Source organism: Diabrotica virgifera, chromosome 4 (assembly GCF_917563875.1).
Source record: "Diabrotica virgifera virgifera chromosome 4, PGI_DIABVI_V3a".
Classification (NCBI taxonomy): Eukaryota; Metazoa; Arthropoda; class Insecta; order Coleoptera; family Chrysomelidae; genus Diabrotica; species Diabrotica virgifera.
In genome coordinates, this window is record NC_065446.1 from 165,950,487 (window position 1) to 165,965,679 (window position 15,193).

At 32.4% G+C, this 15,193-nt stretch overlaps 1 protein-coding gene across 3 annotated transcripts in view; it reads right to left on the reverse strand.

The window, feature by feature from the left end:
- LOC126883997 (zinc finger protein 271-like) overlaps positions 1 to 11,641 on the reverse strand; it is a 140,973-nt gene extending 129,332 nt beyond the window's left edge. For 2 of the 3 annotated variants that reach the window (XM_050649773.1, XM_050649775.1), the window contains exons 1-2: positions 11,486 to 11,639; positions 11,301 to 11,429 (exon numbers count right to left, since the gene is read on the reverse strand). In XM_050649773.1, the coding sequence (XP_050505730.1) occupies positions 11,301 to 11,427 (127 nt within the window). In that variant the 5' untranslated portion in view covers positions 11,428 to 11,429; positions 11,486 to 11,639. Of the gene's footprint in view, positions 1 to 11,300; positions 11,430 to 11,485 lie in introns of all 3 variants that reach the window. The other variant, XM_050649774.1, reaches the window with a different exon arrangement.
- Positions 11,642 to 15,193: the final 3,552 nt, after the last annotated feature.

Here is a 15,193-nt window from a genome sequence, read left to right on the forward strand (position 1 = left end):
AATGTAGATTATTAAAGATGTAATTATCTATAAAAAATGCCTTATTACTTTTTTTCCTGAGAGCCACCGTCTTTGAGATATAACGATTCAAAAAGTTGTAATCGTCATAAAATGCGCACACGTTTCCACACCACCTTTGAGGTAATGTACTTAGCGCGTTTTTAACGTCGTTTCCCCAGTAGGCCTATTCCACGGATCTGTAGGATTATAATTCTGTTTAATTTGAAGCTATTGAATAATTGATATTGGCAAGGGTTAAAAATGATAAAAGCTATAAAAAGCGGTATAAATTTAAAAAAAGGGAAATTTATCAAACTGGTTCATAATTTTCTAATACTTCTGCTTCCCTTGTTCTTCTTCTTCTTCTTGTTCATCCTGGGTGCAAGTAAATTGCCCCAAGAATGACATATCGCATGGCTCCTCGATAGAATCAAATGAATCCTCAATTATTGGTGATTCAACATTGGAGCACGACCGATTTTGACAATTAGTGCATGCTACCGAACAAAACAGTCCAACTTTTTTGCAATCACATTTAGCACTACATCCCTTTTTTAAAAATTGTGTTCAGTAGTTTTTCCGGCGCAGGTGGGAGTAAAGTTTGAATTGGTTCTAATGAACTGTCGACTAATTTCCATTTCCAGTCTCTTGGATCTAGCTGATAATCAAGCCACACTTGAACTTGGTAATACATAAACCCGAAAAAGATGTTGATGAGCAGCCGCTGAGGTTGGAGGAAGACAAGATAACTGCACTTGTTTTTTGTTTCGAGTACTTTTAAAGAAACATGCATATCGAAACTTATCTAAGCACGTAGTTTTCTTAGGCGCTCCATACATAGAGAGAAGAAAGCTAATTCCGTTGGAAATAACTTCTTGTGAAGTTGAATTAGTTTTTTTTTAAACTTCAGCACATTCAAGTAAATCTTGTTTTACAAACATTTTAAAAACAGTCGTTTTACCCCTCCTGAAAAATGAAGATGTTGTATCAGTTATTGCCAGTTATTGCGTGTAAAAATAGTATATGATTTTGACACATTGCAAAAGTAGATAAACTTTTCGATAAATATATTTCCGATTGGTGTTGAGCTTTTCCAGGTTTAAAAAAAAGATAGTATTTTCGATTGGAGTTCTACCAGTGAGTAATACGAGCAAGTCTACATCTTCACCTACAACAATAGTTGTATTTGTTAAATTGAATTGCTCTATGGCTGTTTCAATTATCATTACGTCAGCATCATTATATTTGCTTGTTTTACCGATATATTTTCAGCAATAAACTTTTATTTCAGCATTGAAATGAACCGAGATTTGTTGTGAGTATTTGCAAGAAATTTCTGTTGAGTGGTAGAAGGAAGATTACATTGTAATTTGTATAATAGTAAACAAACTAAACTTGCATAAAGTTTATTGTATAATGAAATATTTATTAGTATTTAGCAATAAACATTTTGCCTAGAAAGTTTTCTTTTATTATTATATTCAAACCCTTCTGAGAAAAGAATAAGTAGGATGATTAGATTAGCCGACGAACGTGTTTATTCCGACAAAACCCATCTTTACAAATTGAATTAAGGCGCATAAATAAAAAGAATTATTATAAGTTAATACTTTGCCATATCAATTTACTAGTTTTGTTGGGATTAAGCCGTCAAATTCAAATAATTCTTATTATTTTCGCGTTACATTCATTTTGTAAAGATTTTTTTTTGGCACTGTAATATAATATAGCTTAGACATTGCATCCCTCGGTAGACCGCAAGCTGTTAAATAATAAATATGAAACATTATCATATTTATAATCTTTATTATTATGTGTAATATAAGTTAAGTTGACCGATAGAATATTATGTTTACTTGTATTACAGCTTCAGTGATGTATGTATATACTTGGTGTACTAATACATAATATATGATGAAGATTAGAAGTCTTTTAACTTTTTGAATCGTTGTATCTCAAAAACGGTGCCATTTAGGAAAAAAAGTGTTAAGATATATTTTATAGATAATTAACTAATCTACATTTCTTGTTAGAACTAATTTTATGATAAAACTTACCGTTTCGCTGAAAATCGCTAAAAACCATATTCGGTGACCTTTGACCCCACGTAAATTTTTTAGCTCGGGTCGGATTTATGAGGACTTTTTAGATTTCATTTATGATGGTAATTATTGTAGCCGCACTCCTATTTTTGAGTCTAACTAGACCAGTCTATAGGTTTATTTTTTCTTCTTCTTCTTTTTGTGGAATTTATGGCTTTGGTGAGAACCAATTAGCTTTAATAATTGTTAGAAATGATATTTCTATCATAACAAGTAAATAAAAATACTATAAAATAAAAATGTGTTGTAAAATCATATTTAAATTTGTATTGTTAGATAAAAACACGTGACAGAAAAGAGCGTGACTGTTCCAGGGTTAAATGTACTACTAAATGCAAATAACATAAAAAATTTTAAACTAATTATGATATTTCTTCATAAAATTAAATTAAAAGTGTGAATGTAAAACGAATCATTTGAATGTATAGGTATTTCCTTTCTATTATGTATGAATGAGATATTTCCAGTAATTAATTATATTATTTTGTAACCTATGTTCAGAAAAAAAATGATATATAAAAAAAGATTAAAAAAATAAATAAAAAACAAGAAAAAAAATAATAAAAGAAAAGAAAAATAATTAGCATAGTTATATTTATTAACATAATAAGTAGACATTGTTATTTGTAAGCTTTATTTTTTATTATTCTTTATTTATAGGTGTACAGTAGAACCCCGATTATCCGTGTGCGGATTATCCGGGCTGCGGATTATCCGTGCTATGATTTTCTATTACTCAAATCGCATTTTTGAGGTTTTGGTTTTATCAAAGTAGCGTGACCGTAATTTACTTGACTTAAACCCTATACGTCGAGAAGGAGACTCATAATGAAAGATTTATTTTTCTGTTATCCAATTATCAACCAAAAGATTAAAAAGACCAATGATGCAAATACCACCCATAAAAAAAGAAGACAGCACTTGGGCTAGAAGCAGCGACCAAAAAGCAGAATGCTTTGCTACACATCTATAAAAAATATTTCAACCACATCAACAACAAGAAGAAGAAGCATTACAGAGCAACCATTTGCAAGAAGAAGAGAACATAATGCCAGTAACTGTAGAAAAAGTAATAAAAGAAATCAAGTATAATTTAAACCCGAGAACAGCTCCTGGCTTTGATTTAATAACAGGACAAATATTAAAACAGCTCCCAAGAAAAGCAATTGTCAAGTTGACCTATTTAATTAATGCTGCGATCACATTAAAATATGTTCCTTCAATGTGGAAAGTGGCGGAAATAGTAATGATACCAAAACCAGGCAAACCACCACATATAACCTCTTCCTATAGACCAATATCACTGCTACCCACAATGTCTAAATTATTTGAAAAACTTCTCCTCAGAAGATTGCAACCAATTATAGTAAACAAAAAATTAATTCCAAATCACTAGTTTGGCTTTAGGCAGAAACACAACTATAGATCAACTCCACAGAGTCACCGATATTATAGAAAATGCACTAGAGGAAAGAAAAGTTTGTTCAGCTTTATTCTTAGATGTTGCCCAGGCATTTGACAGATTTTGGCATGAAGGACTATTTCATGAATTAGAGACTATTCTTCCAAAATCATACACAGACATAATTAAATCGTGCTTAACTGATAGATATTTCAGAATCAAGCAAGATGATGCTTATTCTGTTCTGAAGCTATTTCCTTGTGGCATTTTTATAATTACGTATTTTTTATGGGAAATAAGCCACAATTTTACTAAAAAATGAATTTATTAACGTTTCGAAGCCCAAATCGGGTTTTGTTGTCAAAATACAAAATACTATTAAAATAAACAAACATTGATGCTTATTCTGAACTTAAAGAAATAAAAACCGGAGTCCCCAGGGTAGCATATTGGGCCCGGTCCTATATCTCCTTTATACATGTGATCTACCAGAATTCTATAACTACTGTTTAGCTACCTTTGCTGACAACACTGCCATATCAGCGGTAGGTAAGAATAACGTAGAAACAGCCAATAAACTACAAAATTCTTCTTCTACGGCACTACAGCCCAAATTGAGCCTTGGCCTCCTTTATTTTTGCCTCCACCCTTGCCTGTCTGTGGCTGCTCTTCTCCATACACGGACTCCTAAAAGGGCTTGTGCGTCGCTGTTTACTGTGTCTTCCCAGCGCTTTCGTGGCTTCCCAACCGGTCTCTTTCCTTGCATTCTAGCATTCAGTGCTCGTTTTGGTAGCCTATCCTCTCCCATTCTTATCACATGTCCGGCCCATTGCAATCTTTGTAATCTAATGAAGTCTGACAGGGGCGTTTCCTTATAAAGTTGATAAAGCTCGTTGTTGTATCGACTTCTGAAGATTCCGTTTTCCCTCACAGGTCCTAGTATTCTCCTAAGTACTTTCCTTTCGAATGTGTCGAGTTTGTTTTTGGACGTTTCTTTCAGCACCCAGACTTCACTGCCATAGCATGTTATTGGTCGGATTAAGGTTTTATAGATTCTCATCTTTGTATTTCGGTGGACACTTTTTGACCGAAATATATGGGAGAGGGCAAAATAAGCTCTGTTTGCCTGCGTTATTCTCTTCCTTATTTCTCCATCTTCTGATCCGTCGGCATATATTTCTACTCCCAGGTATGTAAACTTTTCAACCGTTTCAATGTCATCTTCATGTATAATGTTTTCTGAGACTATATTTCTTCTCGTCGGAGTCATTATTTTTGTTTTTTCTGTGTTAATTTCCAGACCTAGCATTTTTGTTTGTGTTTTTAACTCTGCATATGTTTCCTGTGCTCCTGTTGATGTTCTACTCATAATATTAATATCATCAGCATAAGCGGCCAGTTGAACCGTTCGGTTGGTCAGTAGATTTCCTCGTCCAGTTTGCATTTGACAAACCGCATACTCCAGTGCCAGGTTAAACAATGTTGGGGCCAGCCCATCTCCCTGTTTTAGTCCCTGCGAAATGTTAAAAAAGTCTGTCCGGTGGTTTTGTATTCGTACACATGCCTGAGTTTCATCCATTGTGGCTTTAATGAGTCTTATTAACTTGTGTGGTATTGCCAATTCAGCCAATATATAGTATAGTTTGTTCCTTTTGACTGAGTCGTATGCCTGTTTGAAGTCTACAAACACGTTGTGAACATCAATATCGTGTTCCCATGATTTGCTCAAGATCTGTTTTACTGTGAATATTTGATCCAGTGTCGATCTTCCCTGTCGGAAGCCCGTCTGATACTCTCCACTACAAAATGCGATGAGCAAATTCCAAAAATGGACTAAGACGTGGAAGATTACATTGAATGAAAGCAAATCAGTACATGCTGATTTCACTAATAAAAAAATTCTGTACGCACCAATAAAAATTAATGGATAAGACATTCCTTATGCCAACACAGCCAAATACCTGGGATAACCCTAGACACGAAGCTTCGCTGGAAAGCCCATGTAAAGAAAAAGAAGGAAGAATTAAATATCAAATATAAAAAATTGTACTGGCTACTGGGAAGATACTCAGGGTTGTCAACGTATAACAAGATGCTAATCTACAAACAAGTTATAAAACCAGTATGGACGTATGGTATCCAACTATGGGGATGTACAAAAAAGACAAACTTGAAAATAATACAAAGTTTTTAAAACAAAGTATTAAGGGGCATAGTTAACGCACCCTGGTACATCCGTAATGATAACCTTCACAAGGATCTATGAATGGAGCCCGTTGACAAAGAAATCCGAAAACATGCAGAAAGTCATGAAAAAGACTTCTTCTCCAGGAAAACATTGAGGCCACCCAGCTCCTGGACAACTCAAACCAGAAAAGAAGACTGAAGAGGACCAAACCTCACGAGTTGGTGTAGTGTGCGACAAAGCTAATAGTGGAGCATTGCGCGACTAGTGTGCAAGCAAAAAGTGTGCCAGTAATACTAAAGACAACTAAGGAGACATCAGAGGGTGACTCTTAGATATTAAGTAGTTAGTAAGATATATATATATAGTGGCTAAACACCCCTTTAGGGGTTACGCCGCTTACGCTCTCTAGATCTATGTTTTGAGGTAGATCAGTCCTCATGTTCGTTATTTAATTTTCTCTGTTATTTTTCTCCACTCTTTCCTGTCTCTGGTTTTCCCTTTCCAATGTCGTATGCCCGCATTGTTGAGATCACTTACTACTTCTTGTAACCATGTAGATCTTGGTCTTCCACGTCTTCTTTTGCCAGCTGGTGTCCATTCCAATATTGAGTATATCGTCGTAGTTGATCCGGATCTCCATATGTGTCCTAGCCATTTTGCTCTTTGCTGTTTTATTTTACATACTATATCCTCCTCAATTTCTTCCAGTAACTCAAGGTTCGTTCTTTGTCTAAATTCATTGTCATTTATTTTTATTGGTCCTAATATTGCTCTTAGTATTTTTCTTTCTTGTATTCTAAGGTTTTCCTCTTGTTTTTTTGTCATGCTAAGAGTTTCGGCTGCATACATCATCGTCGGTCGAATTATTGTTTTGTATACTTTCATTTTTGATTTCTTACTCAATAACTTATTTTTAAGTAATTTTTTATTTGCATGGAAGCTCTTATTTGCTGTAATAATCCTTTCTTTGATTTCGGTTTCTCTTTCTCCATTGTTTGTTATTAATATTCCTAAATATTTAAATTTTTCGACTTCTTCAAAAGTGTATTCTCCTACTCTAACCTTTCTGTTTTCAAAGTTTTTGTCAAATCTCATTATTTTGGTTTTCTCTTGGTTTATTTTTAATCCCATTATTTTTCCTTCTGTTACCATTCCGTTTAACATTTGTTCCATTGTTTTTCTATTTTTTGTTATTAGCACAATATCATCAGCGTATGCTATTATTTGTCCTTCTCTCGTTCGGAGGGTGCCTTTGTTGATCTTCCTGACGACGTATTCTAGGGCAAGATTAAACAGAGTTGCTGATAATGAATCTCCTTGTCTCACCCCTTTATTGATGACAAATTCTTCTGTGTCGCCTACTTGAGTTTTTATACTAACTACAGTTCTACTCATTGTCATTTGTATTAATCTTCTTAATTTATGTTGTATTCCCATTTCTTTCAGAGCTACCATTAGTTTTGATCTATTTATTGTATCAAATGCTTGTCGAAAATCTATAAAAAGCAGTTCAATTTCTATTTTATATCCATGAGCTTTTTCCATAATTTGTTTAACTGTATGTATGGCATCTGTTGTAGACTTTCCCTTAACAAATCCACATTGATAGTGTCCTATGATATTCGTGGTAGCTTCGGTCAGTCTTCGTTGTATTAAGGCGGACATGATTTTATATGCTGTGTTTAATAGCGTCAGTCCTCTGTAGTTTTTACACATCTGTTGATCTCCTTTTTTATGAATCGTGATAATTTGTCCTTTGTACCATTCTTCCGGCATTTTTTCTTCGTCCCATATGTCTTTTATTAAATTGTATAATCTATCTTTTAATTCTTCACCACCATATTTTATAAGCTCCATATTGATACAGTCCGATCCTGAGGCTTTACCATTACGGCTGCTATTAATAATTTCCTCAACTTCCTCTTTTGTTGGTATTTGTAGCTGGTTTCCTAACATCATTGTCTCTTCTCCTCTGTTTTCATTTAGGTCTTGATCTTGTTGTTCTGTTAATAATTCTTTAAAATAGTTAGCCCAAATTTCTTTATACTCTTCATCGTTTTCTGATACTTTTCCATTTTTATCTTTTATGCTTTTTATCTTTCCTTTAAACGTTTTGTTCTGCTCACTAATTTTCTTATAGAATTCTTTTGTGTTTCTGTTCTTACTCTCTTTTTCTATTTCTTTTATCTTATCATCCAACCACTCACGTCTAATTTTCCTTATTTTTTTCTTACATGCATGCCTTATTCTATTGTATTCTTCCCTATAATCCTGTCTATTTGTTCTTATCCACATTTGTCTCATTTCTACCTTCTTTTTTAACATTTTATGGCATTCTTCATTATACCATTCTTGTCTTTTTTTGTTTCTTTTTATCCCTACGTGTACTTCCGCTGTTTCATTTATACATTTTTTTATATTTCTCCATTCTGTTTCTATATCCTTTGAAGGTTTAGATTGTTCCTTCAGTTTTTTGTTCATGTCATCAGCATATTTAATCCTTATGTCTGGAGTATTCAGTTTTTCTACGTGCCATTTATTTTTTGTTGTCGTGTTTTTTAGTGTTCTTTTGACTTTTTGTCTTACTTTTGCAGTCACCATAAAATGGTCTGTGTCTGCATGTGCACCTCTGTAGGACCTCACGTCTGTTACCGATGTTTGCTTCCTTCTTGTAATCAGAATATGGTCTATTTGTGACCATGTTTTTTGGTCTGGGGAAATCCACGTCACTTTATGGTATTTGGGATGTTCGAATTTTGTACTAACGATAATCATATTGGTACTAGATGCTAGATTACATAATCGTTGGCCATTGTCGTTAGTTTTTTCGTGTATTGTGTGCTTACCTGCTACTTGGTTAATGTAGTCTTCCTTACCTATTTGGGCATTAAAATCTCCCATTACCAGTATTGTGTCTTCTCTAGGTAACTTCTCCATTTCTCGTTCGAGTTCCTCATACAATTTGTCTTTTTCCTCCGCAGTAGCACTTTCAGTTGGGGCATATACGTTTATGATTGATATATTAAATGGTTTGGCGTTAATTCTCAGGTAAGCCATACGTTCATTTATTGGTTTAAATTGCATAATGTTATTTTTTATTTTTCCCATAATTATGAAAGCAACTCCATATTGACCTTGTTTTTCATGTCCCGAGTACTGTAGTGTGTAGTTTTTTTTATTTATTTCTCCTTGACCTGCCCATCTGATTTCTTGAATCACTGCAATATCAATTTGGTATCTTTCTAGTTCTGAGACGATATCCTGCATTTTTCCTGGTTCAAGCATTGTTCTGATGTTCCACGTACTTATTTTTAGTTGATCACATTTTTTCGGTTTTTTATTATATTTTTTTGTGTTCGTATGTTTTATTTTATCTAATCTGTTCAGGTCCTTTTCCTTTGCCATTTTCGTGTCCGTTTTTTGTGTTGTATCCAATATTTGTTTTTTTATCAGTTTTTTGGCGTGTCCTGCTTTGCCCTTTCCAGTTCATTCTTCTCTTTGTTCCATTTCCATTCAGTCCCGTCAATAATTAATTTTTGATAACCTACTCTAGTGTTCTTACCGTTTTCTTTTTGAAATTTTGCAATTCTCCGTATTTCTTGTTGTATTTTCATCTCTTCTTGCGTTATATCGTTATTGATATATATTTCCGGCTTTGAATTCCTTAGTTTGTTTTTGTTCTTCATAATTTTTATTTTTTCATTTTTGTTTTTTAGTTTTACAAGACATGTTTTGTCCCCTATTTTATAAGCTTCTTCTATTTCTACTTTAATACCTAATTCTCTTTCCACGAAATCTGCCATAACCTCATTGACTACATTTGGGTTATTTGTATCCATCGGTAGACCCTGGACAATAACATTGTTAGCTTTTCTCTCTTTCTCGAACTTTTCTACCTTCATTTTCACTATCTTTAGTTCCTGTTTCATTTCATCATTTTCTTTTTGTAGTTGTTGGTTACTTTGTTTGAATTCATTTATTTCTTTTCTTAATTCTCGGAGGTCATTTCTATATTCTCGTTGTTCTTCTTTTATTCCTTTTACCTCCGATGTTAAGCTTTGTGTTTGATCTGTTAAATTTTGCATCATTTTTAAAAGCTGATCAATTTTGTTTTCATCTTTCTGTTGTTTGGTTGGTGTTCTGGATAGTTTCTTGCTCTTGTTAAAAATATTGTCTGCATCTATCTCTAGACTTCTCTTTTTACTGTCTTCTGAGGTGTAATCATTATCACTATCCACCATTTTTTATGTATTTGTACTCTATATTAAAGCAAGCGATAAGCTCTAGTTCCCCAGTCGACCCGGCGAAGGCTCTAGAACTTCTCAAGCAATAATTGAGTATGACTTTAAATATATTAAAATTCTTTTTACTTCGAAATCTTGTTTACTTAGTTTATTATTAATTGATTGATTTCCTTTCTTGGATTTTTAAAACTTTTTGGAAAACCGGCAACGTCGCTTTTAATTTGATCAAGACTTGTTCTCTTATCTGTTGTCAAAAGAACTGGAATTTATAAAATGTCGTTTGTTTTGATTAACATAAAATGTTCTATAAGTTACTTATAGGCCGATTTTTGCCACTATTTTTTGCACTTTAGATAGTTTATGACCTTATACAAATGTTCGCATATAGTTAATATTTTATTTCGCACTATTACCTCAAAAATCGGAATAAACTCTGGTGAAAATGTTTAACACTTTTATTTCGCACAATTGTCTTTGCTTATTAGAGTTAGTAAGATAGGATAGATAAAAAGTTACTCATTGGTCAAAGACCAGATTGTAGCACTTAACAAATAAAAAGAAAAAAAGGAGGCCATATCATTAACCCTCTAGTGCCCCAGTCTGCCTTCACGGCAGACGTAATAAATGTTTCCAGATTTAATATTTATGTACTTTATAGCTGCAATACCCAAATAACCTTCTGGACTAGATCAGATAAGGACCCAGTTTTTAAAAATTTGACCAATTAGACAAATTTTTTCTCTGTAATTTTCAGTTTAGAGTAAAATTTGGTAGTGGTACCAAAAAAATTCGGGCACTATATTAAATTTACAATCAAGATGCAATAGAAATAAACAAACCAAGACACGTTAAATGCTACTAGGAGCACTCCCGTATCATAATTTACAATGTATAAACTATAATTAGGGATTTACAATGTATATACATTGTAAATTATGATTCGAGAGTGCTCCTAGTAGCATTTAATGTGTCTTGGTTTGTTTATTTCTACTGCATCTTGATTGTAAATTTAGTATAGAGGGTTAACATAAATATTGAATAGAAGAGGTGTCCGGTGTGACCCTTCTGGTACTTAAGAAAGTACCTTAACACCTTTTCTGCATTTACAGATATTTATAAATTTATGTTGTGCATACGAGGCATATACGTCCTGTATACCCCATTTGCTACTGTGCGTTACGATACAATCAACTCAGCCAACCATTAATCTAATACGAGGTCTATTTGTCTCGTAACACAGCCAAACCCTAAAAACCTACTATTTGTATTCTTTTAGTTAAAGTAGGATAACAACCATTCTAGTTAGGTACTAAAACAGTAGTAAATAGTAGTAGTTTAGTACTAGTTATTATTACTTGTCTTACCTAGGTTTCCTTCTGGTCCTCTCTTCCAGTCTCCGTCTCCACTATCGGTTGAAATGGATAGCTGATTCTCTATGTGTCTTTGAGCACTTTCAACAGACTCTTTCTTAATTTCAATGTTAGATTCCATAACTAAAAAACAAACTGAAGTTAATATGTATGCTTATTATGTATGTATTTTTACTCACTGTAAAATGATATAAAAATTACGGGATCTGAAATTAATGAATATTTTTCCTATAATTCTCGTTTAAAAATTTCTGTTTTGATATCATTTTTCAAATATATCGTCCATCTTTATTGTTCTGTTCTGTGTTCTGTCTTCTGTCGTTAACGTCGATTCTGTCTAAATCCCGACCCACTACTTTGCGCCGTGTAATTTGGGTTGCCTATATAAACTTTAATCGGCGAAATGGGCCTTTGAGTTATTTAAAAAATATTACATACAAATAGAAATTGGAATAAAATAAAAATGGGAAAATTATTAATTTATAATAGATATTACAAAGAAAAGGTATCTAAATGGTTTTCGAGCAAGTCATGCTGTATGAAAGAATTTTATAAATAATAAAATTTTGCTATATTACCTAACCACTTTTAAAAATTCACATTGTAAGGCATGAATAAATTAAATTATGTAGATAGTACCTTTTTAGATGTACTTAAAAATGAAACTGAAAAGTTATTACTATAAAGATTGATCTGTGGCTATGCTTGACTTAAATAAAACAACGATTAGATAATATAAAAAATCACAAATTTTATTAAATTTGGGAAAGTATAGACTCAAAATTCAAAATCAATTAATGTAAAGTCACTTGAAGGTCGGTGAAAAGCTAGGGCTGACGAAATTTAATTAGTTGTTTAAACTCTAGATTTTAATTGCGAAGCGCATTCAATAGGACTTTTCATCGATTGTCATTTGTTTCGAGCTTCTGTCATAAGTTGTATAATCCACAGACCATGCCCCTGATTCTAAATCAAATTTCGACACTAAACAAGTCGCTTTCAATATGGCGACGGTTGAAATGCGATTGTGCGAGCCTTGTGGATTTTAGTTGAACTAACGAAGTGACGTCATGAAATAGCGACTATCGAAATTAATAGCGACTTTAAAAAGGGTGTTGATATTATAATTTCGACTGTCGAAATTATTTGACACGGAGACACGGAGATGAATGAATGGCCAAAAGCGAGGTTAGGTTTAGTTTAGATGTGTTTTGTTTATTTCTTGCAAGGAAAACTAAAGCAAAAGGTATTATAATATAGCTGGGTTTAATTGAAATTTGCTTGTTTTGAGGAATTAGATAGAATAGTATTAAATTAGAAATATAATAATTGAGAATGTCCACAACATGAATCATCAACTCAATGAAAGATGTAAGGTAATAATCTGGGAAAATTAGTAAAAAACAAGAAAAATTAATTACCAGCTATTTTATTGCTGGACATGCTGAAATCAAATCTTAAGATTTCCTATATTAGTAATATAGCTGTGCAAAGTCCACAGAAAGTGTGCTATTTTGTTTATAAACAAATTAGCGCGCTCCGAAATCTTTTTTTATTATTGCTCTATAACTCCGAAAATTTTAACTTTAAACCAAAACACTCACATAAAAATTGACAGTAATTCTGCACATTGATAATTTATTCCAATTTCCTTCGACGGAAATTTTCCTCGGAAAATTCGGGTTTTCCAAACAAAATCTTTAATTTTCAACTAAAATTTGAGAGAAGTAATTATTTATCAATAATTAAATTATTTGGTGACAGTGACATAAATCTTTTTTGTTATAAGTGTCTTGAAGATATGAAAATTTGTATGTACAAAGAGGACCGGAATTAAAAGGTATCTAATGGTTCAAAGATTAAAATCCTGTTGTTTATAACTCTGTCGCAAATGCCGGTCAAATTTGACCGGTTATACCTGGAATCACTCCTCGCAATTCAATTTGTTTTTCTTCGAAAAGGACACAGAAGCCGTGCCCTTTTCAACAGCGTTAACTTAATTTAATTAAATCTAATATTTTCTGAGGGGTTCTATTTGTTTATAAGCCAAAAAATTGTTTCTTTATAACATTCCTGAGACCGCTCAAATGGTCCAATTTCAATCCTGTAAGGTACGTTGAATAGGTATAGTGCTTTTTTATACGAAAATCATAGTTATTCTGGTGTATCATAATCTTTCTGGTTATTATTTCGACCGAAATTTTTTAATTAACATTTTAATTATTGCTAAACTATTGGTTAGATTGTCGCCGGTCTCCTGATATACAGAGAGGGGCTAAATTATGGAATAAATTCATTTTCTCTAAAATGGACGATTTTAGAGAAAAATCCCGAAACAGGTCGATTTTTATTTTTAAATTAAATTTCTTGGCATATATTTCAAACTAGTGACGTCATCCATCCGAGCGTGATGACGTAATCGATTTTTTTTTAAATAGGAATAGGGGTTCGTGTTGTAGCTCATTTACAAAGGCGTTCAATTCTCTATTCAGTATTATAAACATTAATATCATTATTTATACAGGGAGGCCAAAAAAATTTTTGAATTAAATTAATTGACGCAAGAAGAAGAATGCATGTAATTTATTTAACTCAAAATACATTCTATTGCTGTCAGAAAATAGAAAAAAATGTTTATTTTGCAAATAAACATTGCTTTTAGCTTAAATTAAATGTTCAAACTGCCAATAGGTAGGAGGGAGGCAGTTTGTGATTTAATTTAAGCGAAAAGAAATGCTTATTTGTGAAATAAACCTTTTCTTCTATTTTCTGACAGCAGTACAATGTATTTTGAGTTAAATAAATTACATACATTCTTCTTTTTGCGCCAATTAATTTAATTCAAAAAATTTTTTTGGCAACCCTGTATAAATACCTAATGATAATAATGTTTATATTACTGAATAGAGAATTGAACGCCCTTTCAAATGACCTACCACACGACCCCTATTCCCATTAACAAAATTATCGATTACGTCATCACGCTCAGATGGATGACGTCACTAGTAAGAAATATATGCCAAAAAATTGTAATTTAAAAATAAAAATCGACCTCTTTCGGGATTTTGCTCCAAAATCGTCCGTTTTAAAGAAATGAATTTATTCCATAATTTAGCCCCTCTGTATAATCTACTATAATAAATCTTTCATGTCATCAATTATTTAATTATTGATAAATAATTAGGTACTTCCCTAAAATTTTAATTGAAAATTGCAGATTTTTTGGAAAAACTCGGATTTTCTGAGTAAAATTTTTGTTGAAGGAAATCGGAAAAAAAATAACTTTACGGTGAAATTACGGTGAATTTTTATTTGAGTGTTTTTGGCTCAAAGGAAAAATTTTAGGAGTTACAGACCACTAATTGAAAAATAAAGAAGATTTAGAAGTGCTAATTTGTTTATAAATAAAATAACACACTTTCTGCGGACTTGTCATACCCCATATTACTAATAAAGTAACGCATAAATTCGTTATTTCGTAAACTGGTTACTTTAAGGAAAATTCCCGAAACACGTCGATTTTTATTTTTAAATTACGGTTTTTTGGCATATATATCATACTAGTGAAGTCATCCATCTGGGCGTGATGACGTAATCGATGATTTTTTTAAATGAGAATAGGGGTCATATGATAGCTCATTTAAAAGGGTATTCAATTCTCTATCCAAGAATATAAACATTAACCTAATTATTTATACAGTGTGTTCAAAAAACATTTTTTAATTAAAATAAGTGAGACAAAAAGAAGAATATAATGTAATTATTTGATTCAAAATACATTTTACTACTGTCAGTAAACAGAAAAAAATTTTATTTGACAAATAAACATTGATTTTCGCTTAAACGAAATGTTCAAACTGCCAAGCGACAGGTGGGTGGCAGCTTTA